This window comes from Lactuca serriola, chromosome 3 (genome assembly GCF_051521515.1).
Source record: "Lactuca serriola cultivar US96UC23 chromosome 3, Lser_US96UC23_V15, whole genome shotgun sequence".
Taxonomy (NCBI): domain Eukaryota; kingdom Viridiplantae; phylum Streptophyta; class Magnoliopsida; order Asterales; family Asteraceae; genus Lactuca; species Lactuca serriola.
Window position 1 is genome coordinate 287,729,118 of NC_136410.1, and position 27,178 is coordinate 287,756,295.

At 39.3% G+C, this 27,178-nt stretch overlaps 1 protein-coding gene and 1 long non-coding RNA gene across 2 annotated transcripts; both read right to left on the minus strand.

The window, feature by feature from the left end:
* Positions 1–10,277: 10,277 nt before the first annotated feature.
* Positions 10,278–18,352, minus strand: LOC145094044 (uncharacterized). The gene is made up of 2 exons (XM_079032306.1): positions 15,496–18,352; positions 10,278–15,395 (listed from the first exon to the last, which is right to left on the minus strand). The coding sequence occupies exon 2, from the start codon at positions 13,091–13,093 to the stop codon at positions 10,322–10,324; it is 2,772 nt and encodes a 923-aa protein (XP_078888432.1). The 5' UTR covers positions 13,094–15,395; positions 15,496–18,352; the 3' UTR covers positions 10,278–10,321.
* A 3,516-nt stretch (positions 18,353–21,868) lies between these two features.
* Positions 21,869–23,976, minus strand: LOC145094045 (uncharacterized). The gene is made up of 3 exons (XR_013703199.1): positions 23,890–23,976; positions 23,513–23,575; positions 21,869–22,867 (listed from the first exon to the last, which is right to left on the minus strand). It is a non-coding gene; the product is annotated as an uncharacterized LOC145094045 (long non-coding RNA).
* Positions 23,977–27,178: the final 3,202 nt, after the last annotated feature.

The window sequence follows — 27,178 nt, forward strand, 5'->3', positions numbered from 1 at the left end:
TGGATTTATTAAGCTTACACACTCTATTAGGAAACTCTGCATATACAAAACCTTATGTATGAATCATGTAAACACCCTCAACCAACTTCCCATTAAGGAAAGCAGTTTTGACATCCATCAGCCATATTTCATAATCATGAAAGGAAGCTATGGCGAGCATTATCTTAATGACTTTATGATGGGATTAAAATAACTTTTAATCTATGAAGATCGATTAGATCTTGAACAAGTATATGAATATGAAACAGCAAAAACGCAATAATAAGAACAAAACAGCTTGAATCAAACGTGTCGAATGATTAAATAAAATCCTTAGAAGAGCTCGATTAAGAACATCAACTGTAAAGGATTAGAAGATTACAAGAACGATTACAGGAAAATATAATACTCTTGATGAATCGCTATATCGATAATCTCTAAAATCTTAACCTAATATGCATGCAAGCATTTAACTTAAATACTATACATAAAAGGCTCACGGTTGGACAGGCCCAAACCGGAGAATACAAGGCTAAACTACGAGCCCAAAAGACGCAACATCAAAACTATCTTCAGCCCAACAATCTCCCCCTTTGCGTCAATTTGGAGCGAGACTTTCACTTCTTACTTGGGCCGGCAGCTGAAGCTGGTACCTTCTTCTTCACGGTGCTAAACAAACACTTGGTTATGGAGAGGATGGTCTGTCTAAACCGGATGTACCAATTTATCATATCATTGAAGTACTTGATGTCATCAGCCGAATTGTCCTTACACCGCTTGATGATTGATAAGACGTGTTCCAAACAAGCTGTGGTGTAAAGGTGCTTGTCAGCTAAAGCGAATAGACATTTCTGTCCTTCGGCTCTGGTGAACATCACTGAGTTTCGCCTCGGATCTATCTTACCCATTTGCATTGTGTTTAGATCACTGGCCGATCCCACTGGTGCGACTTTCGGTTTCTTTTTGAAAACAGTGGCGACCTCCTGATCCATTTGGGCAACCTCCATGATGTAGCAAGCCAACATCCTTTTGACATGGTCTATGATGGGACCATATTCAGATTCATTTGTCAGCAGGATATTGTACAAGACTATCCAGTCATGAGGATTCAGATTCAGCAGATCCGCCAGGGTGATGATGTGGGCAGTTCTTGCAGATCCTCGGATAAGCTTGAACTTGACATTTGTAAATCTCCCCACGGCAAAAGGCTTCAGCACCCAAACATTAACAATCTTCTGGGCGCTCCATGTAAGGTATTGAGGGCGAGCGGCCTCCAGGTAGAAGTCAATGAGCTCCCTGTCAAGCTCATCGTTCGGATGCGGGACTTCAAAAATGTTAGAGAAGGCGTGGAAGATAAACGCCTTTCGAGTCAGCGGCATATCAAACTGCGAATCGACAGAGTTGTTGCAGTCGAATGATATCACCGGCTCGAGCCATAGTATGCTTGGAGTCTCTATGACCTCTTTTATCAAACGATCCCTGGTCCAGGCAGGGAAGAGCAACTTTCGGCTCTCAAGGAGATCGTGGGCTTCTTTTTGCTTACGTTCGGCTTCTTCAGCCTCACGCGCCACACGACTGGCATCGTCTTCAGCATTGCGACTGTTCTTTCTTTTTAACATGTCGGCAATGGTCTCCCTGTCTTCATCTTCATCTTCATCTTCATCTCCTCCCTCAGCTATATTTTTGCCCTTGTTCTTCACACCCGAACCCGAGGCATGACCAGTTGGGGGTGGTTCGGTTGTGTGAGTAGCTTTGGAGGAAGGAGGTGGTTTCGATCCTTTCTTCTCATCTCCCCCTTGTTTCGGAATGGACACGAAACTCGGTAGGCCTTCAATTTTGCTTAAAAGGTCCATGGCCGGGGAGAGCTTTTCAGCGAGGGTACGCCTCACCGAATGGTTCAGGATGGGGTCATGTGCTTCCAGGATGTTTGTTAATGCTGCGTGGACATCCGAAACACACGATTTTATTACCTCCCATTCAGATCTAAGAGCTTCCAGTTGTTCTTGAGAGTTGGAAAGCTGCGTGCTCTTGACCTTAAGGGCAGTAGTCTTACTAACCAAGACGTCCATCAGTGAATTTTCTGCCGCAAGATCCTCTTGTAGCTTTGCCAGGCGGGCATCGATGGAGGCACGAAGTGCCGAGTTGTCGTCGCTAAGAGTTTGTCTGAGAGTAGCGAACGAGGACAGCTCCGTCGAGACAAACTTAGCCAATTGTTGAACAATTGGTTCCAAAGTTGTCTGAGTGGCTTCGGCGCTCTCCTGCAAGGACTGCAGCAGGACAGAAGCGTCATTGAATAGTTTATCGACTTTTTCGGTCGCTGCCTCACAGGCTCGGGTGGAGGCGTCGATAGCAGCAGTTGCTGAGGCCACGGAATCATGTTGAGCCCTGGAGAAGGCGTCAACGATCTTTTGAAGGGCAGCTTAGACAAAGATGACTGCTAGTTGGAAGAGGAGGTGAGAAGTTGATCAACCTTCTCGTTAAGCTCGCGAAGATGCTTCTTTGTCACTGGAGCATCATCCTCCTCATCACTCTGAACTTGAAACGGACTATAGTAGACCAAATCGAAGTTCATGTGATCACCACCAAGATATTGATCACCGCCATCGGAGGCGTCTTCTGGAGATTGAGGTGGTGGTGAAGCTGGGGGTGTTATGGGTTTGGTTGGTTCAGGTTGAGTGGGTGGGGGGTTAGTTTCGGGTGGTGGTTGTGTATGGGTAGTTTGGGTGGTATGTGTTTCGGTTTGAGGAGGTTCGGTTACTGGAGGGGTTTCGGTAACTGGTGGTGTTTCGGTGGATGTGGTGAATATGGGTGGAGGTATGGGGATAGAGGATGGGGGAATAATGGGGTTTATGGTGGGAATGGAAATAGGTATTGTGGGTGGAGGTGAAGGAACTGGGGATTGATGAAGTTCCATCTCCGGGGTTGGGAACCGAGGGGGTGTGTTGCCTCGTTGAGGAGATTCGTCTCCTTGTGATCCCTCAGAGTCCGAACTCCCACCTTCGGATTCGCTTGAAGAGGAGGGAATAACGAGCTTTCGCTTCGGTTGGGTCTTCCTCCTTTTCGCTTGTGGGGATGAAGCAGCCTTCGGTTGTTTTCGCTTCTTGGGAGAAGGTCCCTTTGAAGCTTTGGACACTTGCTTCCCCTTCTCTGCCTTTTTGCCCCTGACCACCGGTTTATCGGCATCATGAATCGATCGCAGCATGTCCGGTGTCAGTTCCCGCGGACCAGTTGGCCTAAACTCTTTGATCGTCCTGATCAGTCTGCTATCGGCTGGCACATCGGCATACATCGACTCCGGGATAGAGCCAATGAATGAAAATTTGGAAGCATCGGAAACGATGATCTTCTTGGTATGAAACGTACCAATAGATGACATCGATGCGCCGTCGGCAGTTGGAACATTGTACTTGTCCATGGCCCATCTTGTGATCAAGATCCAGAACCGGGCCAGTGACACCTCAGAGTGTCGGGAAGAAGAAGATAGGCTCTGAATCAGTTGTTGCCATAGGACAAACCCATAGTCCAGGTTTATCCCGTTGTACACCCCATACATTATTGAAAGGAAAAGACGACTTGCACCGTCAGATCCTGAGCTCCTCTTTGACAGACCCTTAAAAAGGAATGTAAATAAGCCATTCCACAGTGGCGGTAAGCAAGACTTTTTGAACTTGGGTACGGAGGAGAGAACTTCTGTATATCCCATGTTGTAAAACATGCTAAACAGCATCCCAACAGGAATCGTCCCCGGGTGAACTCGCGATGGGTCAGCAGCAAACCCTAACATAGTGCAGAAACGGGGACGAGAAATTGAAGTCTTGTGTTCACCCACTTCAAAGAAGACCCGGTCGACGGTCTTGTCGTAGTAAGTCGTCGCATAGACCTGAGATAAGGCCACCATTGGCACCGTTTCAATCCGTGACAGTGCAGGAGCAAGCTGGGAGTACTTGAGACATTCGATGACCGACGACATATAGGAATCATACGCCAGTGGATTCAGATCAATGACCAGGCATTGCTGAGGTCGGATGGGAAGAATCTGAGAAGTTGCATGAACAGAAGAAGATTCAGCCATTGTTGCAGGTGTGGAGAAAAAGAAGAACGGGAGAGTGTTTGGGAGTATTTTTGCTTTGGGAATTATGGGGGCAGTAAAGAGGTAAAAGGTGGTGTTGATGGGTTTTTATAGTGGGTGATAGGAGAGAGAAAAATCATTTCAAATCTCTTATGGAAATACGAAACGGGTTTTTGGAGTGACTGATTGGTGACAGTTGGGGCGTGCGATGATCACGTAGAGAGAGAGAGTGTCAGATTCCTAGGATTACGCCGCCCAATAAGCGCCGGTTCAGAGAAAGGAACCGTTTCCATTTCCACACGCGCCTTTAATGCCAGATTGATGACGCTTCAATATCGCACACGCGTCCTGAAATGTCAGAAAAAGTGCGACCGTTTCAAATTCACGCGCCCTCCTTTTTACCGTCGTTTGAATTTCTATCCTTTTAACTCCCGCCGAGTCAGCAACTTTTTGTCTTATCCCCTTTTTAAACAGTTGTTTCCAATTAATGACCCACGTGGCTAATTTTTGACCATAACTTCATTTGTAACCATCCAGTAATTATCCAGCCTGTAAAATAATTAGTAACGGAATTTTTGAAAATCTAGGATTTTCGTGCAAAGAGTGTAAAAGATAAAGAAATAAAGTAACTCTTTTTAGGATGATCTGTGATGTCAATAATGACACGAAACTGATGATCCCGGGCACGAATCTCTTCCTTCAAGGTCAAGAGAGACCTCAAAGTGTTAGTGTGGAATCCCGTTGAATTACGATCAAACATTTATTAAGAAATGTTGAAAGGCTTCTTTTAATAAGGCTAATTAAGGTGGTTTCGCTTTGATTCAACAATTCAATTCTTGATATAAGAACGAATGTGAACAAAGTACTTGTGAGACCAGTGTAGTCTGTTGAACAAGTAGGATGGAGTTGATTTTGTAGTGGCTTGGATTAATATGAAATCTCAGATAAAAATTTAAAACTGGATCCCTTGGGAAGAAATGTTATGGTGTGTAACAATTTCATTGGAATCATGCAAAAAGAAAAAGTTGAGATTCCATGAAGGTACATTCGTCAATTCATTGGTGAAAACTTGATCAAGTTAATTGGTCACCGTCAATTCGTTGGTGTTGAATTTTGGGTTTCACTCAGCTCGTAGTGGCACGAAACTAAGATCATAAACACAGATGTTGTGTAATCATAAACCTCAGTGGTAGTTTCTGAGAGTCTCAAGGGTTACAGTGATGAAACGAATGTAATGGAGAAGTGTAGTGGGGATGGTGAAAGAAAACATACTACCTCTGCTGCGAAAATAAGGACCAAGCAGGAGACTCTGAACTCATGTGAGAAGAGAGTGAGGTAGCTCACGATTAGAATAAATGAGTTAGCCTTATTGGGAAGACAAGGTTTGTGTTTACCAGGTCATGAAGGCTATTATTCAAAATCTTATGAGGCTTGGGACACATACAGCAGCATGCTTCTAGGGACACTTAAGTAAGCCATCAAATATATCCCCATAAATGAACGAGCATACAAAGAAAAATAAATAAAATATTTTTGGAGTTTTTGAAATTTATAATAAAAAAAATAAAAATAAATAATAAAAAATAAGAGTAAAAAAAAATTAGACCTAAAAAAAATTATAAAAGAGTTAAAAAAAAATACGATTTAAAAAAAATTTGGAAAAAGATTGAAAAACCGAACCCGAACGTTCGGTTGGTTTCGGTTCTAGAAAATTTTGAAAAACCGAACCCGAACCTTCGGTTGGTTTCGGTTCTAGAAAATTTTGAAAAACCGAACCCGAACCTTCGGTTGGTGTCGGTTCCACAAAATTTTGAAAAACCGAACCCGAACCTTCGGTTGGTTTCGGTTCAGGAAAATTTTGAAAAACCGAACCTGAACCTTCTGGAGGTTTCGGTTTTGGAAAATTTTTAAGAAACCAAGGAGTTTAGATATGCAATTTGGAAAAACTTTTTACATAAAGAAAAACAAATTTTGCACAAGAAATATACAACACAGAAAAACTACCTTTGAAGTAATGAGCGAGTGAGATGGTTGAACCGAACCCGAACGTTCGGTTGGTTTTGCTTCTTACGTTTGAGGTTGAGAGGTAGTGTGAGGTACTGACTCTGATTCCATCATTCCTAGCCCTTGCAATATTTTATTGAACGATGCTTCTGGAAGAGCTTTGGTAAAGACGTCAGCCAGTTGATCAGTGGTTCTTACGAAGTGAACTTCGACATTTCCATCTTCCACGTGATCTTTGATGAAGTGATACCTCAGTGCTATGTGTTTGGTTTTAGAGTGTTGCACTGGGTTATGACAGATCCTAATTGCACTTTCAGAGTCACAATATAGAGGGATCTTCTTCATATTGAGTCCATAGTCTCGAAGTTGACTCTGGATCCAAATCACTTGTGATGTGCAGGATGCAGCGGCAATGTATTCCGCTTCGGCAGTAGACAGCGACACACATGTTTGTTTCTTGGATTGCCAGCTGACCAATTTCCCATCAAGAAATTGACAGCCACCAGTTGTGCTTTTACGGTCCAGTCCACATCCTCCAAGGTCAGCATCAGAATAGGCTTGAACGAAGAAGCCTGAATTGGATGGATACCATAGACCTAAGGAGGCGGTTCGCTTGAGATAACGTAGGATGTTCTTCACCGCCAGCATGTGAGGTTCGCGTGGGTTAGCCTGAAATCGAGCACAATAACACACAGAAAACATGATATCAGGCCTGCTAGCAGTTAGATACATCAATGAGCCTATCATTTGACGATAGAGCGTGATGTCGACAGCCGGTTTATCTAGTGAAGGGGTAAGTTTGGTGCCGAATGCCATTGGGACTTTGACTTTTGAGTCTCCCATCATGCCAAACTTCGCTAGGAGAGTCTTCGTGTAAGCTTCCTGATTGATAAAGATGCCTTCGGGTCCCTGTCTTATGTTTAAACCGAGGAAAAAGTTAATAGGACCCATTGAGCTCATTTCAAACTTAGTCTCCATCAGCTTTCTGAATTCAGCTGTTAAGCTAGGATTCGTAGAGCCAAAGATGATGTCATCGACATAAATTTGAACTATCATAAGGTGGTTACCTTCCTTTTTGCGAAAGAAGGTTGGGTCAACCGAACCTTGTTTGAATTTGGACATCTTTAAAAATTTTGTAAGCGTTTCATACCAGGCTCTCGGAGCTTGTTTGTGGCCGTACACAGCTTTATCCAGAATGTAGCAATGATTTGGATACTTTTCGTTCACGAACCCAGGAGGTTGCTCCACATACACAGTTTCTTCAAGTTCTCCGTTGAGAAATGCACACTTGACGTCCATTTGGAAAACCTCAAAGTTTTTGTGAGCAACATATGCCAGAAATATTCTAACAGATTCTAGCCTAGCTACTGGAGCGAACGTCTCTTCGTAATCTATTCCTTCCTCCTGACAGTATCCCTTGACCACCAGACGAGCCTTGTTCCTTATGACATTACCTTCCTTGTCCATTTTGTTTCGAAAAACCCATTTAAGACCAACAACTGAAGCATCTGGAGGAGTTGGAATGAGGCGCCAGACTTTGTTCCTTTCAAATTCGTTCAGTTCGTCTTGCATTGCTTGAACCCAATCAGAGTGATCGAGGGCAGTGTTCACTGTCTTCGGTTCAACTTTTGATACGAATGAGTTAAACATACAAAACTCAACCTTTGAAAATAAGGATGTCTGTTTTGCCTTCAGTTGAGATCGGGTCAGAACCTTTTCAGATACATCACCAACTACTTGAGAGATGGGATGATCTCTGGTCCATTTGGTAAGAGGAGGGTAATTCGGATCGAAGGTTGGGTCTAGTTCAGCGTTGATCATCTCTTCTGGCTCAGATTGGCTATCGGAATCAAGCGTCATATCATCATGCTCCCCCTCAATTGATGAGTCTTGAGAAACATGAGGTTCAGGGGTTTCTTGTGGTGCTGGATTTTCAGACGTTGAAGCACCTTCGTTTGGAGGGGCATCTTCGGTTGGAGAGGTACCTTCGGTTGAAGAAGTAGAGCTTGGCTCCCCCTCGACTTGAGTACTTGGCTCCCCCTCGACTGAAGCATTGTTGGTTGGAGATTCATCAGTGGCCGATTCTCCTTCATGCATTCTTCTTGCAGCATCGTCGACAATCTGCTTCATATGATCTATTTTGTTGTCAGCTGCACCTGCTTCTGAGAGAGAAGCTTTTTCCGGTTCGTCAAAGAGTTCCAGAAAATTCTCGTACAAATTGGCGATTGAGACTGTGACTTGGCCAGTTTGAGGAAAGATTTCCCTGGCAGTGTCATCTATGGCCTGTATCTTCTTGACATAGCTATCATCGAAGGTCACATAGTATGTCTCTTCAATCCTTCTTGAACGTTTGTTTAGGACCCTGTACGCCTTGGATGTGAGTGAGTAACCCAGAAAGATTCCCTCGTCGGCTTTGACATCAAACTTGTTGCGGTGTTCTTTAGAGTTAAAGATGAAACACCTTGAGCCAAATACATGGAAAAATTTCACATTGGGTTTTCTGTTATTTATTATCTCATAAGGTGTGAGCGTGAATCGCTTATTGAGATAGGACCTGTTCTGTGTATAACAAGCAGCAGAAATAGCGTCAGCCCAAAAATAAAGAGGTAAGGAAGCGAAACTTAGCATAGTTCGGGCAGCTTCACACAAGGATCGGTTTCGTCTTTCGACTATTCCGTTCTGTTGTGGTGTGTAAGGAGCTGAGAAATTGTGACTAATTCCCTTTTCTGCAAGAAACTCTTCAAAATCCCTGTTCTTGAACTCGAGACCATTGTCGCTTCTGATGTTACGAACGACCTTCTTGAGCTGGACTTCAATTTGCTTGATAAACACTTTCAGCTTTTGAGTCGCTTCAGATTTGAGCTTTAGAAAGAACACCCATGTAAATCGTGAAAAGTCATCAACGATAACAAGAATATACTTGCTACCACCGATGCTTTCGATAGATGAAGGACCACACAAATCGATATGAAGCAATTCGAGTGGTTCAACAACTTTTGTGTTGATTACAGATGGGTGACTTTGACGACTCTGCTTTCCCATTTCGCATGCAGCACATAAATGCTCTCTGTCAAACTTGAGCAATGGAAGACCCCTAACATGACCTCCAGTGACAAGTCGGTTGATATCTTTGAAATTTAGATGAGAGAGTCTTCTGTGCCACAACCAACTTTCGTTGGATTGAGCTTTTGATAGTAGACATATGGCTGGGTTTCCTTTGATGGGTTTCATGTTCAGAGGAAACATTTCACCCTTTCGCTCTGACTTCAGAATCACTTTCTTTGTCTTTTTCTCTATGATTTCAGAACCTTCATCATCGAATGAAACTTTGAGACCTGTACCTCCAACAAGCTGAGATACACTGATGAGGTTGTGTTGAAGTCCTTCCACATAGGCCACCTTCCTTATGGTAAAATCACCATTCGTTATCATCCCATATCCCTTTATGGTGCCGAAAGAGTTATTTCCGAACTTAACGTTGCCACCATTTGCAAGAGATCTGTATTCCATGAGCTCCTCTTTCCTCCCTGTCATGTGACGCGAGCAGCCACTATCGATGTACCAATCTTTGTCAAACTGCTCGTCACTTATAACCTGCAAAAATTAAGCAGATTTAGGAACCCAAAGTTTCTTGGGTCCATGTGAGCTTTTCATGGGAACGGGAATAGTAAGAGAGATGTCAACTAGATATCTTCTTTTAATTAGAGTTGTTTCATCTTTCCTTTTAATGGTAAAAACTTTTATTTTGTTAGGATTGGGTTTGTTCGCTTTGGACTCAGGTTTTGATTCATCGACCTTCTACTTTCCCTTCTGTTCAGTTGAAGAATGAGGTTTTTGAGGAAAAGCAGGATTAGCTTTAGAGCAAGATGGAGATGAATGAGTGGAAGTAGAAGAACGAGAAGAATTAGAACGAGAGAATATGGATGGGGAGGACTTCCTGGCTGATGACTCAAGGTGACCCTTTTGCTTTTGATCATTAGAGGGGCTGACCTTCGAGTTTTGTTCTCTTTTGACTTCAGAGCCGAACCTCTGAGTTCGGTTGGAGTTGTTCTTGGAACCGAACCTTTGGTTTCGGTTGAAATCCTTTTCAGAACTGAACCTTGGCTTTCGGTTGGTATTTTCTTGCGAACCGAACCTTGGCTTTCGGTTGGTATTTTCTTGCGAACCGAACCTTGGCTTTCGGTTGTTGGAACTTTCAGGCTTTCTTACAGGATTGTCTTCATACTTTAGATTTTTGTCTTTGTGTGAATAGTATGCATTCTGGGAGTGCTAGAATTGTTTTCTTTCTGAAAGGTTTTTCCTATATCTTTGGTTCCTTTCTATCTTCTTATCCCTCATCTGCTTAGGTTGATGATGAATGTTCGCTTTCGTTTTTGTTGTCACCTTGGCTGGTTCCTTTTGAACTTCAGGAGTTTTTCTTTGAGCCGAGGAAGCAGAGGGAATATCTGAAGAAGATTCAGTTTGCCCTGAGGAAGTGGAAGGAGTATCTGATGAAGTTTCACTTCGAGTTGTTGGTGTTGAAGGAATGTCTTCTTTTGCTGAACGATCATCCTCTTGAGGAATATCTTTCGTACCACTGGTGCTTGGTTCACTGAAATTATCAGGCTTGTTCAAGGGTTCAGGTATGTATCTCCCTTTTCTCATCCAGGAGGTTCTTTCAGATAGGCCAACGGTTTCGTTTCCATTATCAATAGGAGCTTCCCAGAAGTACTCATCACAGCCATCATCATTGTCTTCGTTAACAATAGCTGTGAGTTCTGCTGTTTGATGTTCGGTTACTCCAGTCACCTTGTATACCTGATTCGGAGTGGTCCTGACCTTTTGATACACAACAACTTTTTCTACTAATTTCGGGGACTTTTGTTGGGACAATCTAGCAAATTCCACAGAATTTTCAGAGATAAGATTTTTGTGGTTTTCAGTTTCGCTTTTAACAAATTCTGAGCAGTCAACCGTATCCTCTACAGAAATTTCACTCATGTTTTCGTCCTCGTTAAGCTCAGATGCATTTTCAACATCGATTTTATTTTCTGAGCTTACGTTGGCGTTTAGAGAGTCAAACTTTTGTATGGTTTCGGTTCTCAGTTTAAGTCTGTCATTTTCGTCCAAAAGATTTTTGAGCATGTCCTTGTGGTCTTTGGATTTAATGAAGGACTCAATTTTGTCCAGTCCATACATGTAGGTCGGATTGACATCATCAGACGATATCACACTCTCACAATTGTAGGCTTCGGCATCGATTTCATCCTCCTTAAATTCTAGGAAGGGCAAAATCATGCGATGGATCTTTTGGCCTATTTCACAGTCTAAATGGAGTTGAGTAATATTGGAATATAAGCGTTTAGCAATTAAACAAAAAACATTTCGTTGTTTTAACAATTTTAAATTGTCTCTCTGCAAATAAATGTTTTCGTCTTTGACTTTAACTAATGCCGACTCTTTTAACTCAATCCACATACGCCGCTCCTCACTCTTCGATGCCACCCTGCTTAATTGATCAGTCAGGTTAGAATTGGTGACTCGAGTTTGAGTTAAGCTACTATCTAAATGAGAAATTCTTGTATTAACATTTTTTAGTTCTTTCTCATATGAGGATGATGGTACTTTAGATGAAATAAAAACATATTGTACCTTCTTTATCAGTTCATCGAGCTCATTGAACTGCTGGCTGAGTGGTTTGGCCGTAAAGCACATATCCTCCTGCACCTTCGGTCCGTTGCTTCCTTCATCGGTGTTGTATCCCCTCATTTGAGATACGCCAGACACCATGAAGCATTTTCCACCACTGCTTTCCTCCTTAGCCATATAAGCCTTTCCATGAGTAGGCTTCCTCACTTCTTCGTCTTCTGAGTCAGTAGACCAAACTTCTGTGCTACCGAACTCATCGTCATTAACCGAACCCTGCACAATAAGAGCATTAATAGAAGGGTTAGCGGTAGACTTCTTCTTTCTCAACTCATCCAATCTCTTCTGTAGCATGGCTTCCTCATCCTTTCCATCGTCCTTTTCAGCCATTTTCTTAAGAACACAGTCCTTAGCATAGTGGTTCTTGCCACCACAGTAGAAACAGCTTACTCCGGAATCGCCATCTGCCTTCGGTTCCTTCTTGGGCTCCTCAGCCTTCGGTTCATTGTTCGCTTTTTCAGAGCTGTAACTCCCCTGCCAGTTTCGGTTTTTGTTGCTGGGGAATCTCTTCTTTATGAACCTCTTAGGATTGGATACCATCATGGCATAATCCTCAGTTGTGAGGTCATACTCTTCCAAGTTGAGCTCTTCATCCTCCATCACGGCTTTACTTTTAGATAGGAGGGCCAACGAACCAAGACTAGAAACAACGTTCTTCTCTTGAACCACAATCTTCTCTTGGGACTTTAGAATACCCACCAGTTTCGCCAAAGAGTATGATTTAAACTGTTCATGGGCTTTGACTGTGGAAACTATTGCTCTCCATTCAGATCTCAGTCCGTTCAAGAAAGTAACCTTTTGTTTGATGAGCTTCCTTTCAATGTCGTGTTTGATCATCTTGCTGAGAAGATGATTGAAGCGATCAAACGTCTGGGTCACCGTTTCTTCGGCCCCTTGCCTGAATTCTCCAAATTCAGATAGAAGCAAGGTTTGGATAGAATGTTCAAGACCTTCGTCTGTTGAATACAGTTCGCGAAGTCTATCCCACACTTCCTTCGCCGTAGTGCACGAGCTGACCAGTCTGAATGTGTCGGACTGAAGGGCGAATCTGATCAACCTTAGTGCCTTAATATTGCACTGGAATTTATCTTTTTCATCTTGCGCAATATTCGTCACGTCCTTAAGCAGATCGTTGTACTCTTTTTGCGTCTTAATGATTCTGGATGTCGCAGAATGAGAAAACGGTCCATTGATGATGGCTTCCCATATGAGAAAACCATTGTCCTCCGATCCAATCACGTAATCTTCAAAATGATGCGCCCATACTTCATAGTCATGGGTGTATAAGATTGGAATCTTTGTCATCGAACCAATGCTGTTGGAAATATTAATAGGGTTTGATTGCGTCGCGTCCATTATGATCGTAAAAACCTGTTCAAAGATCAGACTTGTAATAAAGCAGATTAGGGCAAAACAATAAATATTAAGATACGTCAATTAAGATGACGGCTCAATAAATATCGATGATTGCGGAAAACCCTAATGGAAATCTTTTTCACAGAAAAGATGTGTATCGATTACACAGCCTCCTGCTCTGATACCAATTGATGGGATTAAAATAACTTTTAATCTATGAAGATCGATTAGATCTTGAACAAGTATATGAATATGAAACAGCAAAAACGCAATAATAAGAACAAAACAGCTTGAATCAAACGTGTCGAATGATTAAATAAAATCCTTAGAAGAGCTCGATTAAGAACATCAACTGTAAAGGATTAGAAGATTACAAGAACGATTACAGGAAAATATAATACTCTTGATGAATCGCTATATCGATAATCTCTAAAATCTTAACCTAATATGCATGCAAGCATATAACTTAAATACTATACATAAAAGGCTCACGGTTGGACAGGCCCAAACCGGAGAATACAAGGCTAAACTACGAGCCCAAAAGACGCAACATCAAAACTATCTTCAGCCCAACACTTTATCTTGGCCACTGGTGAAAAGACCTCATCATAGCCAATCAATGGGTTTTGAGTAAAGCCATGCGCAACCAGTCGTGCCTTGAAAATGTGTACCTTTCTATCCATGTCAATCTTCTTTTTGAAGATCTATTTGCAACCAACTATCTTTCGACCAGATTCTTGATCAACCAAATTCGAAACTCGGTTATCATACATGGAATTGATCACGCTATCCATTGCCTCTTTCCACTTGGCATCTTCAGGGCCTACCATCACTAACTTGTAGTTAGCTGGTTCATCTAAATTTGCTAGTGTACTATCACTGATAAACATCATCATCTGACGTTATATGGAGACCATATAACGTAGGTGGCATGCTAACTCTACTAGATCGGCGAAGAGGTATTGAATTGTCAATGGGTTCAACTATAATTTCTTCATCAGGTTCAGTGCTAGTATATTCTAAGGTTCCTTCACCGGTTGACTCTTGAATCTCTTCAAGGTCAATTGTACTCCCATTGTCCTCTTTTCATATGAGCTCTCTCTTGCGAAAGACTCCTCTTCATGCTACAAAAACAACTTTCTCACTAGGTCTATAGAACAAATATCTAAAATACTTTTGTGGGTAACGAATGGAAATACATCTCTCACTTCTAGGATCTTGCTTATCATGAGTCTCACATCTAACGAAGGATTCACAACCCCAAACCTTGATATATGCTAATGAGGGAACTTTCCCTATCCACATCTTGTGAGGTGTTTTGGCAACCTTCTTGGTAAGGACAAGATTGAGGATATGGGAAGTTGTATCTAAGGCATACCCCCAGAAAAAAATAAGAAGAGAAGTTGGACTTATCATGAAATGAATCATGTCCAACAAGGTCCAATTACGCCTCTCAGCCACACCATTAAGTTGTGGTGTTCTAGGAGGAGTCAATTGTGAAACAATTCGACATTCCTTAAGATAGTCGTGGAACTCGATACTAAGATACTCTTCGCCTTTGTCAGATCAATGCATCTTCATCTTCCTGCCTAATTGATTCTCGACTTCATGTTTAAACTCTTTTAATTTTTCAAAGGTTTCTGATTTATGCTCGATTAAGTATATAAAACCATATTTGTTATAATCATCTATAAATGTCACATATAATCGATTAGCATCCCTTGTGGTGGATCTGAAGGGTCCACACACATCTATGTATATGAGATCCAAAAAAAACCTTCACCTCTTTCATAAGATCCAGTGAAAGGTGATTTTGTCATGTTGCCCAAAAGAGAAGATTCGCATTCATCATTTGGCCTTAAGTCAAATGATTCCAACACTCCATCCTTTGCTATTGCGCGACGCGTTTCTTGTTAATGTGCCCAAGAAGACAATGCCACAAGCACGCCTTGTCTAAGCCATTAGATGATCATTATGAAATACACTATTACCTAAGCTATTAACTCAAATCACAGTTTCATACACATCATCACAAGGTAAAGCTTCAAACATAAAACTACCATTTTTATAAACCAATATCGATCCATACAAGTCATTAAACGAATATCGATAACCTTGTTAAAATAGTGCATGAACGGAAATAATGTTTCGCGTTATTTCTGTTGAATAGCAATAGTTAACTGAATCTCATCTAACATCACCACTAAGCATAAGACTATAAGTTCCAATCTTGGTAACAAGACAATATCGCCTATTGCCCATGATCATATTCATTCTTCCATGCTCCACCTCTTCACTTTCTCTTAGCCCATGCAAATCAGAAAAAATATGAAAACCACATTCTATATCAAGGACCCAAGAACAAGAAGGTTGTAAGTTATTAGTTTAAATAGTGTAAATACCTGCTGACGATGACTTCACTTTTCCATCCTTATTGTCCTGCAAGTACTTGGGTGAGATTCGTTTCCAATGGCCCTTATCATTGCAATAGAAGCAAATGACCTTTTTAGGATCACTAATAGAAGGAATTTTAGAACTGGACTTTGTTTTTCGGCCATTGCTAGACGACCCAATATGGGCATTGCCTTTCCAGTTCTGCTTAGGAGTACTCCTTTTCTTTCCTTTGTTTTGCCCAATGGAAAGTACATGAGCATTTGTAGAGGTAGGGGTTTGATTTTTCTTCATTCCCGACTCAGCTGTTCGTAACAGGTTGTGGAGTTGGGCCAATGTGGTTTCTGTATTGTTCAAATGATTAGCCAAAATGAACTAATCATAACAAGGTGGGAAGGAATTAAGGACCATGTCAATGGCCAACTCCTTGTCAAAATTCACATTAAGCCTTTCAAGGCGCTCCACATATATTTTCATCCTTTGTTCGTGGTTGCCAACAAACTCTATTTCCTTTAATTTGCAAGCCTTTAAGAATTGACACCATACTTTTGAGACACAAATGAATGAGTAGCACCAAATCAAATAACACGGGCAGGTAATAAGTTGATAATTAGGGTACCTGACACCACGTCATGAGTTCCTTTGGCTTCTTCCTCTGTGATTTGAAAAGCACGCCCTTTGACTTTCATTTCTTTTGATTTCTTGTTGGGTGTTGACATCAAAGTTTCACTCCCCTTCTTTGGACAATTAAAGTTGTAATGTCTTTTTTCATGGCACGAAAAACACTCCACATCTCGTAAATCCTTCGCCAAACAGTCTTTAGCTTGATGTCCATATCTTCCACACTTGTTACAAGTTCCTGCAAACACTTTACACTCTCCCGGGTGAAACTTTCTACATTTGTTGCACTTCTTTACATTTGTTTGTTTTGACTGGTTGAAAGAGAAGCGACTTTTCTTGTTGGAACTCGTACTGCCACTGAACTTGCATTTCTACCCACAAAAGTGTCTTGATAAAGCCCGTATTTTACCAACATCTTCCACATTACGTGCAATAATTATGGCATCGTCAAGGGTAGCTGCACATTTGACTTCTAATTCATACTCCCATGGAAGCCCATTTGCAAATCGGTTTATTATTGAATGTTTAGAAGGGTACACAATTGTTACAAAAGGAATCATATTGGCAAACTTCTTGGTATACTCTTCTACTGACATATTACCCTTCTTGATGGTAATAAATTCTTCTTCTAGTTTTTAATATCTCGAGTGGGACATAATTTTTCCTTCAGCCTTTCGATGAACCTTTCTTATGTCCATTTATAATTCCTCTTCTTTCCCAGAGTCTCATATAAAGAGTCCCACCAAGCTAGTGCATCGTCTTTAAGTAAATGAGAAGCATAAGTCACCATATGGATTTCTTTGCATCCGCTACTATCGATAACTTTCTCAGTGTCTCGAGTCCAATCCATAGTAACTTTTTGTTCAAGGCTACCATAATAATTTTCTGGTTTACAGGTGTAACATCCCCATTCTCTCGGACCTTGAATTTTACCTTTTACTCCCAAATCTAATCCATGTTCTAGGATCAATAATTGTGCCCATTCCGTACTCTCGGATTAGGGAAAGTGTCTACGTCTAAATCCATACTCCTGGATTAATGACAGATAACTATGTCATGTCCATACTCACGGACTAAGGACAACTGACTATGTCTTAATCCATACTCCCGGATTAATGACATTTGACTATGTCCAATCCATACTCTCGGACAAGGGACAATGACTATGTCTAATCCATGCTCCCGGATCAATGACATATATTAAAGTTCTATTCTCTGAGTATAACTCACTCGTACTCGTAAGAAGATACTACCCAATATTCCTTATAATTAATTTAGGTTTACTCTTTATCCTAAATCACGATATATAATCAGGTATGTTCTTTAACACGTATTTCAGGCAACATCAAATAAATTGCACATGAACTTATATTTAATACTTCAATCAATACTTGTATTAAAATCATGTTCATGAAAGGGACTATGCACTCACTTGATAAGGTAGTGATACCGAACTCAGACAACGTTTCGCTTCTATTAATTTATTTTCTTTCAACGAAACCTAGTATCATTACCACTAGATTTTAGTCTAATATTCATTGTGACTAATTATTAGCCTAGATTCATCATTAACTCAAAGTCTACTTCATGATCTATCAAGTAAGGAACAACCAGGTAGGATCATATCGGAGGTAGGGTCATTTGGTATACGAAGTATACTGTTTGGAAATCCCACTTTAAACACCTCACTAAATCACATCCTAGACATCATTCCCGTAAGTAGATCAGTCAGTATAACGACTTTTGTGACAACCGTCAATTATCGGTCAAGTCGAAGTCAACAAAAGTCAACAAGTCAAACCGGTCAACTCAATTTGCCATGAGTATTAGAGTTTACGTTATGTAATTTCTAAACAACTCTCAATTCTAATGAGAGATCGTAAATCGAAAAGTGCGTACATCTAGATCTCCTTAACCTAAAACGGTGGTACGTAGAGAGCCAAACCGATAAAACAATGTTACATACTCATCGGGAGTATGCAAGATCCCTAAACAAGGCTTAACGGGGTTTAAGGACCTTGCAGTGCGTAGCCGGACACTCAAAAAGGTCACCAGTGAAACCTCTTCCACATATCTCTAAGTATGTGAAACCTCTCCCACATATCTCTAAGTATGTGAAACCTCTCCCACATATCTCTAAGTATGTGAAACCTCTCCCACATATCTCTAAGTATGTGAAACCTCTCCCACATATCTCTAAGTATGTGAAATCTCTCCCAAATCTCTCTCCGTATGTGAAATCTCTCCAAGTATGTCAAATCTCTCCCAAATCTCCCTAAGTATGTGAAATCTCTCCCAAATCTCTCTCCGTATGTGAAATCTCTCCAAGTATGTCAAATCTCTCCCAAATCTCCCTAAGTATGTGAAATCTCTCCCAAATCTCTCTCTGTATGTGAAATCTCTCCAAGTATGTCAAATCTCTCCCAAACCTCCCTAAGTATGTCAAATCTCTCCCAAATCTCTCTGAGTATGAGGAATCTCTCTCAAATCTCTCTCGAAATCTCTCCCCGACTTTCTATAATCTCTCGGGGCATCCCGATCCTCGAATTTGGCGAAAAATAACCCAAAAACGGAAGTCTACGCGAAAAACGGACTTAAGGAAACGAACCCTCCGAACCGAAAGTACTATTCATGAACCGAACCGAAAGTACTATTCATGAACCGAACCGAAAGTACTATTCATGAAGGTCCGAACCGAAAGTACTATTCATGAAATCCGAACCGAAAGTACTGTTCATGAGCCGAACCGAAGCCACTGTTCATCCAAGCCGAACCGCGCACAGAAGGAAGGTCCGAACCGAGCCTCACGTAGAAGGAAGGTCCGAACCGAAGTTACTGTTCATTACTGTTCACAACAGTTCCTTCGGTTCTGGCTTCCCTTCGGACCGAACCTTCTGACCCTCGCTTCTGACTTCGGACCGAGCCCCTCGCCCTCGTTTCTTCTCCTGGTTCGCATCTCGCATCCGGCTCAGCAACCACCATGACCGAACCTCGGCCTAGGACCGAGAGGCCTCGCTGGGAAGCCTTTTTCTCCCGGTTTTCAACCAAATTTGCGTTTTAAGCCCGTTTTAATTATTTTAACGCGGGGTTTTCACCCAAAATCATATTTTAACATAATAAACCCTAAATATTTACAATTTAATCACAAATTCATAAAAATATCTATTTAAATAATAAAAGCAAGTGGGTAAAAGTACAAATAGGAGGAGTGTTGACTTTGCTTTACTTTATGACACAAGCAACCCCATACCCACTCCATGATTAACCCACACTCCTCCCCACCATACCTTGTCACTTCCTTGTACTTTTTACCTCCCTCACAAGCCATCTCCATGTTTTGAGAGCTGGATATTCATCCTCTCTCCTCATTTTCTCTCATTTGTTCTCATTTCACAAGAAGATCAAACTCCTTTCTCTCTCACTTTCTCTCTCTAGAAATCCGAGATTCAAGGGCTGATCTTGAGAGTTTCCTCCACCTTTGGTAAGCATAATCCATTTCCTTTAAGATTACCTCAATTATTTCCACTCAAATCATGAGTATCTTACCCAAACTCCATTATATTTGTGTTAGAGCTTCGAATCTTCAAGCGATTCTTCAAGTGTTCTTGGGTTGAACACTTCTCTTCTTCAACACTTATCTACTGAAATCACACAAGGTGAGTTCATACCCCTACATTTTCATGTTTTCTCAAGTTTTTAGGGGGGGGGGGGGGGGGGGAATACAAGCCAAAACATCAAGAACATATCTAAATTCTTCTAACAGCTTTCATCAGAAAAGTTAGACTCCATTCACGGACTGTTTTGGACACCTTAAACATTTTAGTTTTCAAAACTGTATTAGGTACATGTAGTTCCACTTCTTAGCTTTAAAATGACTACTTGCACATCTCCATATGATTTTTCTACAATTTATGGTGATTTTTACAAAACTGCCTATCATTTCAAACACCAATCCGGACCAGTCTGTGATTATGGACTTTTTCACCTAAGTTACAGGTCATTAAAAATCATGATAAAAATTATGAGTAAACTAGACACATTTTGGGAACTCCTAGAATTTACGGAGTTAGTTTTCGACTTCGTATGATTTTTCTATGAATTTTCAAAAACAGTGTAGAAAGGCTGAAAATTTGTTAACAGCTTGTAATTTTTATAACACTTTGTATTATGTTGAGCAAAGTGTATAATGTCAAGTTCTAAATATTGAATGTGTTACCTTGTTAGTATATCATCATACTGAAGTATAGGCATATATGATAAGATTATTCATTTATTTGGAACAAGTACATTAAACCATAATGAGCATAGTTTATGAATTTATAACATTAAAGCATTCATAGAAGAATTTTTACATATTACAAACGTTTTGGATAAACTATAATAGGTATAGTTTATGTACCATTACCTCTTAAACTTATTTATCAAAGGTTTTCCGTTTAGTTCACGTAAATCTGTTAATGAATAAATTTGTGAGTCATTCCCTTCGGGTTACTTCCAAAGTAACCAATTTATAAGTCCTGTATTGTAACCAGAGTCTCCAGGAGGGAGAGCGTGATAGTTGTATATAGATCTATATTGGGTTTGACACCCCACACCTTGCTGCTAGCTACAGTTGGACCTGCAGGTCTACGGGTGACAAGTGTCATTTCAGTTCTACGACGCCTGAAGAACGTCGTTTTCATGCCATCTAGGTCATAGTATGGTTATGATAGCTCACATGTGATATTAACAATCATAAGATTTACGGGTTCTAACTTTAAATTAGCGAGTTATGGCTATTTAGCTCACTGAAATTACTTTAAGTATAGAAAAATACTTGTACGCCTTCATATCAAAAAAAGGTTTTATGCCGATTTAAAATCACTTTTATGTCTTTAAGTATGACATATTGTTGTTCATTTTCGGTCCTGGTATTTAGGACTACATAACTTTTGTAAGGAAAATATTGGATTTTTCTTGGTATCATACATCTGTTTACAAAGATCGATTTTCAAACTCTTACTGTCAAAAGCTTATGAACTCACCAACCTTTGTGTTGACACTTTTCAAAACTACTTGTATTCTCAGGAATTCAGTGAAAACAGGAAACCAACAACGTTTTGAGGATGGGACGATAAATCGTCGAACAGTTCACTTTGTATCATAATGTAAATGATTTGAATCATGTAGACATATTCTTTGGTGAAACTTTTTCAGTTATATTTATGATGGTTGTAATTACTTTGAGCACTATTATACTCGTTGTTGTGATACTTTACATGAAGTCCTCCACCCCCGGACGTTTCCGCCATCCTTGGTTTGGGGGTGTGACAACTTTGAATCACTGATAAATCTTATTTATAGGTTCATAATAACGATATTATATTTATATATAAGCTATATTTAAAGTGTGGTAGGCGTATGAAATTTACAGCGGGTTTTCCTTAAAAATCGGGTTTCGCTAGAGCAGCGTTTCCGAGCCGAAAAGCTCTTTTTCTCGGAGCCATCGGGAGCTTCGGGCTTCCACCTCGTGTTAGGGGGGTTCCCTAGGCTTTTTGGGTGGTTTAGGGGTATTAGAGGGTGTATAGAGTGAAGGAAGAAAGGGTAAGGTGTGAGGAATGAAGAGGGCTTGAATTTCTATTTATAGGCTACCAGGAGCCCTCTCACGTCGTGTGGAAGTAGTGCTCACGTTGTGAGCTGGCTTGGGCACCAAGGCAAAGCCTGGTGCTGACACGTGGCATTGCACACAGGGGGTAAAACAACCGATTTTCAAAAATTCATAGCTTTCGCATACGAGCTCCATTTTCGACGTTATTTATATGCACACGTAGGTAAAAATATGATCTACAATTTCATTTTGACTCTGTCAGCTAATTCTCGACTGATTTTATTACATTTAACAGTAGGAGGAGATTACACTGTTAAATGTCTACATAAAATTCATAACATCTACATATAGAATCCGTTTCCGTCTGTCTTTTTGTCGTTGAGTTCCTATTAATAAGATCTTCAATTCTCATTTAGGTCGCGTTGGCCAAAAACCGCTCGATCTAAAATTCGAGTTTCAGGTCGTGCACTGCTAAGCCAAATCTTAGAAAAATCATAACTTCCTCATACGAAGTCAGATTTGGGCCTTCTTTTTATGCACGCTCTCGGTTTAACGTATAATAAAACTTTTTTTTTTAGATTGCTAAGGCTAAAAAGTCCTCTATCATAAATTCACTATTTACGTCACACAGTGTCGTGTCGGTTTTGTTGCGAAACTTCGACAGACCATAACTTCTTCGTTATAACTCGGATTTCAACATTCTATATATGTACAGAACCCTTGTAACACATACTATAACTTGGTTAATGTTACTCTTTCTAAATAATCTTCCATCAAAAGCTCTTTTTTTATGCTTATTGTCTCGAAATTGACTAGCCCGAATCTGCAGGCGTTACAATAGGCCATGAAGGACTTACATGAACATCCTTTCTTCTCTTCACTTTTAGATTCACTAACTTCATTTTTTATGAAGTTTGGGTACAAGCATTGCTACCAGTGGATCAACTTCTTAATGGATTACTGATTGGTGGTTGAGTACTTTCCTCCAGACGATCATCAAGAATTTACTTCACATCCATCCTTATCGTTTCTCTCATCTCCTTAAAGACTCATTGCATCTCTACAATTGTTGTTAGCGGTTGACTAGGATCATTTTTGATATTAGCCTCATTATTGATACCAGGTATCTCATTTTCTTGTACCGGTGGATAGCTAGAAGCTTGCCCTTCCATTATCTATAACAAATAATTAATATATTATCATTATAGTGACGTCAGTATTTGTGGCATATATTGTGGACACCGTCACCTATTGCATATTACTTAATAATTTTCCAAAAAAAATCACTATTCACATTCTACTATTCATATATATAATATTATTCATGGATATGGTACTATTCATGCATAAGGTACTATTCATGTATATACTGTACTATTTATATATATAGTATTATTCATGTATTTCACTATTCTTGTATTTTACTATTGATGTATTCAACTATTTGTATTTTACTATTCATACTTCATTATTCATATATGTATAAATATAAATATTTATTTACTTATTTAACTGTTTAAGCCAAAGTTTGGAAAAATCCCCAACCTAATTCGTTTAAACTATAGCTCTCATACCAAATTGTAACACCCTAACTTTATAAAACTTTTACAAATTTATCTTTATTACAAAAACACAATGAGTAGTCTTGTATAAAAGTTATAATTGGTTTACCATATCTCATTTATATAACAATTATAATAAAAATAAATCTATCAAATCATGTATTATATACTAAATACTCAAACAACCTTGAAAATTTATTTTTATTTAAATACAGTTGTCATATATCCCAAACGGGAAAAAAATCGTCAAGTACTCACCTTGGTAGTTAGGTTTCCTAACTATAATTTCCCCGGCTAGTTTTTTGCTCTTTAGCTATTTTCCTAGCAATTATCAGTAAAATAACCGGATTAAATTTCATATGTAGGTTAAACCCTATCTCTTTTATTTATCCTAATGATACCTTGTATAACCTTTTAGCGTCATTTATACTCTGGCAAAATTTTCAGAATATATTTTGTCACTAATGGTGTTGAATTCGTTGCTTTCGCCAAATCATGTGATAACAATATAGAAACTTATATTTTTAATACCATATCATTTCAGTATACAATTCACCATTATCTTGAATTCTACATGATAATATAAATAATACCAATAAGTCACTTTAAATACAAGATAATGAAATATTACTTACAATATGCACGTTTGTGTTGAAACCCGCTATTTTCTCCTTGACATTCGTATTTACATGCGTATACGGGTGTATTATATGAAAGTATATAATGGGCTACGTGAATAAATTTCTCACAATCCATTCCATATATATAATCAAGATTCCATGATTTTCAAGACACGTGTTCGGACGAGTTTTTGCTCCGCCTATCGTTGATTAGTGAGGTCCCCACCTATCTATTTTTGAAGGAAATCGAGATGGAAACATTTTGGCACTGACCACGTGTCGCCACATGTCGACGGAGTGACCGGTGATTGGTTGTTGTCGGTGTTGTGTTTTCTTTTCATTTTTTGGTCAACTTCAAATGTCGGTAACTTTTTCATAAGAACTTTGTTTTACCCGATTCAACTTGTGTTATTTAGTATGTCATGATCTCTTTAGAATGATGTATTGTTTGCTCAATTTGGATGCCGAGAATTCAGTCTTCAAAGCCTTCAAAGTTTGTATATTAATTGACGTTAACAATTATTGGAAATAACGATTTTACTCCCAGTCCTACCAACAACTTTTCTGGCCATTCGGAACTATTTTTTAACTATTATAGATGAATGTAAACTTTTAAAATTCATCATCCCATACCTTTTTCGGTTTTAAACTCAGTTTTAGTTATCGACATTTTCTTAACAAATTTGACTTTTTATCAACTTTCTGCGTTCATATTTTCTTCATACGAACTCTAATCTAGATAGTTTTCGATCCTACATTTTATCACATATCTTAACTTCACATTAGACTCAAGTTTCGTTTCAAGTCTTAGGTATTATTACCGTTATCTAGCCCAAAATATTAGCATTTTACTATATACATTTAATACTTAGAAATATTCGAAGTGTTTATTTTTACCATATTTTTCTTCCAACATGGATCATAAGCCCAACACATATACATATAACTAATTATCATAATTAGTCCCCATAGATTTTATTAGTCTCTTTTGATCACTAAATTATTTCCAAATTAATTTTTGATCAATACTAATTAAAACATATTATTTCATATTAATATATTATAATTATAATATATTAATAAACCATAAATTACCTTCTCTCAAAAGTCCATCATAACAAACAGTCCTGATGATATGCAACCCAAATGGACCATGCCACACTCGGGTCGAGTACATACCAATAATAGTTATGGGCTTAGACATCTAATCCAACAGTCTTCCACTTGGATAAGTCTAAAACTATTATTGCAAGTATAACTTCATAACCCGACTAGCAATCGTAGCTCTTAAAGTCGTTGTCGAACTCTGAACAAATCAATGACGCATCCATTACATAAGGGATCATATATTCCTCCATTCTAGATATCATATGGAATGAGACATGGATTATAATCATTCTCTCTGTCCATTTGTTGTTTCCCGATTTTTGATTTATGACGACTGACTAATTGAACAAATCAAATCAGTCATGGCTTGGCCAAGCACTCACAAGTGTCATCATTAAATCATCGAGGGGCCCACAGATATTGATTTTATCCCTTTAAGGGTAAAAGGAGTGGATAAACTTTGACTCATATGGCTTGTTCTACTACTTGTTGAATCATACACAAAGGCACGTTTTATAACATCGAGTTACCAATGCGTTTTCGGGCAATCAATGTATAACCGACTCATAGTAACAACTCATATCTCTAGGTTTGAAGAATATAAGATATTATCGTCTCATGATTCACTCGTGATAAAATCCATGAAGTGATTTAAATAAGCATGGGATGAATCCAATATTCAAAACTTATGAGCACTCATGAATGTTGCAGCAACTCTTGCTATGTCCACTACCTTGGACATCTACAAACCAGCTTCGTGACAGTCTTGATTCATATCTACTTCCAACATATGACTGATTGTGGATGGTTTGAATAGCTTAGTCATTCAGGAAGAATGACCTAATTATTCTAGAAGTCAAAACATGCAAAGTGAAACATAAGAATAATACTAATCCTATATGGCCCCAAACTCTTGAGTGTAAATAAAAACCTTTTTATCTAAGCACCATATTGATTACTCATTATTCATTGTTTCAATTTTATGAACTTTATACTTGAATTAAAACAATAGTCATGCCATATACCAAGCATGCACACTATGTTTACCTATGGTCCTTTCTTTTGTGAAATGGATCAATTGAACACGACTCCAATGATGCTCATTTCACAATCCAAATCCTTTTTTGTAAATGTAAGAATACCAAACTCTTTCCATTTACTGTAATCAGTTAGATTCTAAACTTATATGCAATGATCCTCTGTAATGATTATGCACAAAGTCACAAAGACTTGTCACCATACATTACATAGTATTCCTGATGGGTTTTGGCCATATGAACATTCCTATATGCACATACAAACCCTAATGCTTGGATCTAGGTTTCTCTAATTAAACATGCATTGGATCCAAGACTTCTAATAGCTAATAGAGTATAAGAACAATACAAAATCAGAGTTGAAGCTTACCTTGAAACACTTGTTTGATCTTCTTGTTCTTGGAGCTTAAGAGTCACAAATGTCACTCCTCTAATGGCTTACAAACACCAACTAGTAAGAGGATGATTTGAGAGAGAGGAGAGGGAAGAAATTGGCCAGGGTTTCCTTGCTTTAGTAGAGGTGCCGATTTCCCTTGCCCCAAGGGTCTATTTATACTTGTAAGGCTCCTAGGGTTTCACCCTTAAACCCTAATTGGATAATCTTTTACTCAAAGCAATCCAAATCCTTTCCAAGATAAGCCCTTGGACGATTTGTGGCTTATCCTAAGCCCTAGAAATCGTCTAACCCTATCCATGAAGGATTTACAGCCCAAAGTGTAACTATCAAACAATTGACAATTTATACCCTCTTATTTAATTAATCTCTTTAAGTCACCAAATTAATTCTAATTAATTTATGACTTATATTAATCAAATAAAAATATTATTATTCCTTATATTATTCTCATAATATATTAATAATATTTATTCTCTCATAATAAATCATCCTGTCATGTTGCTTTGGTGAAGGCAACCAAAAAGGACCATGCACAATCGGGTCAAATACTTGCCTAATATAGTTGTAGCCTTAGACACTATTCCAACAGTCTCCCACTTGGATAAGTATAGTAACTATATGCACAAGTACAATTCGATTTGCAATCGTAGCTCTCAAAGACGCTGTCAAACTCTGATCTAATCAATCTTGTCCTTTAGATAAGAGATCGTACAGTCCTCTGTTAGATATCATGCTGACAATTCTATGGAATCATTTGTCTAGC

Bases quoted from the DNA above. Each gene is read 5' to 3' on its own strand.
- LOC145094044 (XM_079032306.1), bottom strand. From the start codon at position 13,093: ATGGACGCGACGCAATCAAACCCTATTAATATTTCCAACAGCATTGGT.